General features: G+C 45.1%; 1 protein-coding gene across 1 annotated transcript; it reads right to left on the bottom strand.

Annotated features, from left to right (window-relative positions):
• Positions 1-3,544: 3,544 nt before the first annotated feature.
• LOC136523555 (uncharacterized) lies at positions 3,545-4,212 on the bottom strand. Its single transcript, XM_066517198.1, has 2 exons — positions 3,851-4,212; positions 3,545-3,632 (listed from the first exon to the last, which is right to left on the bottom strand). Exons 1-2 carry the CDS (start codon positions 4,210-4,212, stop codon positions 3,545-3,547), a joined length of 450 nt encoding a protein of 149 aa, XP_066373295.1.
• Between the last annotated feature and the right edge of the window lie 549 nt (positions 4,213-4,761).

The raw sequence follows: 4,761 nt of genomic DNA, 5'->3' as shown, positions 1-4,761 counted from the left end.
AGGACGACCTAGAAGTAAGGATTCAAAGAGGATAGGCACATGTACAAGAAACATGGCAGAGACCGGGAGACTAGTCTTGAGCTCCAAGTGAAGGCTCTAGTTGCGAAGGCGCTAGAGGAGCAAGGACTGTCTATGGAGCCACGGATATTAGTGACGCCGCCGGGAGAACTGGCATTAGTTGGCAACCCTCCGAAAGTTCCTAGAAGCCAAGGTTCCACTACAGCCACAACCCCCGTCGATCGCATACGGGAACCAACTAGTTGCACCTTGGTATTTCTCAGTGGCCAACAGAACACTGTGATGGAGGTGGCAACGGGTGTGGCACATCCTCCCGGTGGCTTACACCACAATAATAAGATATCGTCGAACTACACTAGGGTTGAGGTGCATACAGTGAAGCCCGAGTTCATGCAGTGGTGGATAGACTACGCAACTCCTGAGGGGCTGGCGTTACTCGGAGACGTTATGGGGTAGTTCATCCTCTGGCACAAATGGGACATTATATTGACTGCTTATTCGCCGCCTCCCCCTCTCCCAAATTTGGAGCGAGTTGCTGAGGTCGGGGAGATATTTTCACCGTCTCGTGACCCCCATATTCCTGAGATGCCATATTCTTCCCTGCCTCCTAGCGAGCATGTGCCTGATGAGATGCCACAACCTTCTCCAGCTCATACCGAGCAAGTGCATCATGAGATACCATAGTCTTCTCAACAAGCACAGCCGATACATGAACAAAGAGTGCCTCCTGAAGAAGGTGATGCATAAAAAGATGAGGACATGCCTGAATGGGAACTTCGAAAGAAGCATCCAATCACCATAAGGCTAGTTTATGTTCCGATCAAAAACGTCTCGTCGGTGTCCAAGTGGTTTTCCCATGACTAGTTCAAGCCTAAGAACCAAGTTAAAAAAGTCCCATCATGGGGTTCTGAGGAGGCCGTCACTAGCAAACTCCACCAAATTGCAAAGCAGTATCCAAATGTTGATGCCATTGAATGGTCAAAGGATTGCCCGAAAACATATGAAAGAGGCAAGCCCTTCCTACCAAACCGGGACATCCAGCGCCTACCACTTGGAATGAGAAGATTCCATGATTGGTACTTACGTGTTCTCCCAACGAGCATAGATCTCATACAAGTATGCTTTCCCACCAGCACATTTGGAAGCCCAATCGAGAAAATTGTCTTTGACTTCAATGACATGCACACATGCTTTCACCTGGGAGAAATGGAGATGAATCTAATTCGCACGTGGTGCCTGTAAGTCCTTGTCCTCCCAATATGATATGAATGTAATATTTGAATTTTGTTGTAACTAACCCACACCGTGATTTGTAGAATACAAGTGCACATTGTCAAACAAATGCCAAGTGTGAAAGCCGGGTATGTAGACCCTCAAGCTATAGCCCAAACAAATTTTAATTACCCTAAACGGTGGACACTGGATGCCAAAGAGCTAGCTGCTGCAAAGACTCTTCAGGAGAAAGAGCACATCCGTACGGCGAAACTAAGAGAAGAGTCCCTTAAGGTTGCGGCATACATTGCCCTGGCTTTCAAAAATCTCCAACAACACTCTACTATATGGCTACCATACAACTTCGAGTAAGTTCAACTCTATACTTAAAGCTTTGTTCGATATATTTTATTCGATGCAAAAGAGCTTATCTAGTTCTATGATTAAATCCATGCAGCAACCACTGGATTTGTATAGCTGTCGATGTCGGGAGGAGCATGGCATGGGTCTTTGATTCATTAGATAGGGACACGGTGACATACAAAGACTTCATATCGATTCTCAAGACGTATACATATCGACAATCCTCATTAGCTTATATGTTTGTATACATACTTGTAATGTTCACTTTTGGATACTAATAAGTTGTATTTGCTAAAATAATTCGAACAGGGCATTTAGGTTCTATGTCACTAATCATCATGGAAGGCATGATCCAGCAAGAAAGGAAAAGCTGGCTATAAAAACACTATGTGCGGTAAGTGTAACTTACTTCTTCAGTACTCTGTTACATGGCTGTCAAAAGCATTACTTAACATTTTCATATGCAAAACACACAGTGCCCCAAGTAGAAGCCTGGGAGTGTACATTGTGGATACTATATATGTTCGATGATGAGTAACACCGGTGCCTACAGGAGACACCCCTTAAGGGTAAGTTTGAACCTCTTCATCCGTAGTATAAAAACTTCGTACATGGTATGAAATACTAAACCGAAACTTGTTCTCTTATAGTGGAGAGAAGAGAAAGGAATGAAAAGAGACCCATACAAGGATGACCAACTCTTAGAGCTCGTCGACGACCTTTGCAACTTCATATTGGACCAGATTGTACACGTCAGAGGCGCCTACCATGACTGAGAGTCTGAGTTAGGTATAAATCCTCAGTACCAACACCTTCGTGAGACTGAAAGGCTAGCTCTAGGACATTGATAATAATGTGTATGGAATTTGTATATTTAATGATGGATTGTATATATTCTTGTGAATTGGACTTGTAATTGTAGTTTATAGAATACTCTTGTGCTTGTAGTCGCGGTCGCGGGGCGTTCGGCAACACGAATGCGGTTCAAAACGTTGGTCGCGGGGCGTTTGGCAACGCGAACGCTGGTCGCGGGGTGTTCGGCAACGCGAACGTGGTTCAGAACGTTGGTCGTGGGGCATTCGACAACGCGAACGCGGTTCGGAACGTTGGTCGCGGGACGTTCGACAACGAGATTTTGAATTGTAAATTTGAATTTTTTGGCGGGAAAACGTACTGTAGGGGCAGTTCTAGATTGAACCGCCCCTACAAATACCTGTTTGTAGTGGCGGCTGGTATTACAGCCGCCCCTATAGATCGATTTGTAGGGGCGGTTGGTACTATAGCCGCCCCTACAGATCGATTTGTAGGAGCGGCTGTTAATACGAGCAGCCCCTACAAATCGATCTGTAGGGAAGGATGGTAATACGAGCCACCCCTACAAATCGATTTGTAGGGGCGGCCTGGGAACCGCCCCTACAAATGCATGATTTGTAGAGACGGTTCGGTAGGAGCGGCTGGCCAAACCGCCCCTACAAATGGTTATGAGCCGCCCCTAAAAATCGATTCTGTAGTAGTGGTCATAGGGTACTAGGATAGATGCAAAACCTACTTCCTCATCATCCATGGATCAACAAGAAAACCTCTCTTTTGATCACTAGTCAGTTTTGTCTTGCTCCTACACCCCTCCACCTTTGGAGCCACACAAGAACCACCAGCCCCACCTCTGCTTAAGGTAGTGGCTTGGTTACTGCTGCTGCTTGCCTATCCAGTACAACATAAGGATGGAAACCACATCTGCTTGGCCAGGTTACTCATGGCGACAAATTGGCTGCTGGAGCCATAGTGGTTTGAGTTGTAGGTTCAACTGGTGAAGGTGAACCCCTCTAGGCTTGAAGCATTAGTTTGCACCCCTGGGCTCATCATCGCAGAGGCCAACGTCGTTGATGCTGCTGCGCTGCCTCCTGGTAGTGTTCCCCATCCTACGGAAATACTTTTCGGCGTGGCAAGAGATTCACACTGGTGTCCTGGTGGTAACGAAGTGCTTGGAGATGTTCTTCCAGTCGCTTTGACCATATGCACGCAAACCGTAGAGGAAATTCCTACATTGAGACAAGGTTCAGAATGAAAAATTGCATAATATACACACTCATTATCAGTGACGAATTCTCAAACCCCTCATCATAATCAATACCCCGCACATCATTCTAATATACATAATAATAATTTGCATGAAATATGTGACAAGCATTCCCAAAACAAGAAGAAAGAAATAAATGGATCAAAACTCATGAGTATGTGAGATAAAGAAATCATTAACCTGTGTTCGTCCGTGGTCCAAAACCTCCGGCGCTGCCTCTCCTCCACCAAATCACCACCCAAGACGTCCATGGTTGGATGCTCCACTGGCATCCCAAACTTGTCATTGACAAGCTTGCTACCAGCCGTTGCATGCTGGTTGCCGCTCAACATCATATGTGTCTTCTCCACCATGAGATCAGCATACAAGTTGGTTACATTGTGCTTCTCCTTTGTGGGAAACCTTGCTTGGAGCACATCTACAATGTCAATTTGCTTGTTGTTTATGTCATTGGCATATGCACTCTTGGCACTGTGGCTAGCGATGAGATCGTTCACCATTTTGATCTCGAAGGCATTCCACTCTCCATAATTGGGATCCATAAGTACTATGCACGATAGATGGTATTATGAACTCGTGGGGAGAATGGAAATCACAAGGCCATGTATTTATAGGCCATGTGGTGAATCTATTTGTCCTGGTTTTTGTTAATTGTCTCACTCCAGTATCGAGCAAACTGTGGGTTTTAATATAATAATTCAAAGATATTGAGTCGTGCAAATAATTTTTTATACTTAAGGAATAATGTTAAGATAGTACGCTTCTATCTCGTAGATCTAATATTAGCCCACTTTGGTCATGGAAATGAGGTGTCAAGGGACACGTGTGGACACCCACGTATGTAACCGTTGATGGGGCCAGACATGTGGATGCGCATGGACATACCACCATCGCCACCGCTCTAAGGCACACAGTATAGTAGTATACCGGGGGCTTGATTGAGTACTATCAGTTGAATCTATCGTCTGTGGCGGATTTTCATGATTGCGGTGCTTCATAGTATGATACGCTTGTAAGATATGTATGTATCTCTATCCATATGCCTTGAATAGTTGATACTACATAAATGGTCGTGGACAATTCAAATCTTG

This window comes from Miscanthus floridulus, chromosome 18 (assembly GCF_019320115.1).
Source record: "Miscanthus floridulus cultivar M001 chromosome 18, ASM1932011v1, whole genome shotgun sequence".
NCBI classification, from domain to species: domain Eukaryota; kingdom Viridiplantae; phylum Streptophyta; class Magnoliopsida; order Poales; family Poaceae; genus Miscanthus; species Miscanthus floridulus.
Note: the sequence above shows the minus strand (reverse complement) of the source record. Positions and strands in the feature narration are given on the sequence as shown.

Coding starts and splice junctions, on each gene's coding strand:
- LOC136523555 (XM_066517198.1), bottom strand. CDS start 4,212: ATGGATCCCAATTATGGAGAGTGGAATGCCTTCGAGATCAAAATGGTG. Junction 3,633..3,850: donor TGGACCACGGACGAACACAG/GTTAATGATTTC, acceptor GTCTCAATGTAG/GAATTTCCTCTACGGTTTGC.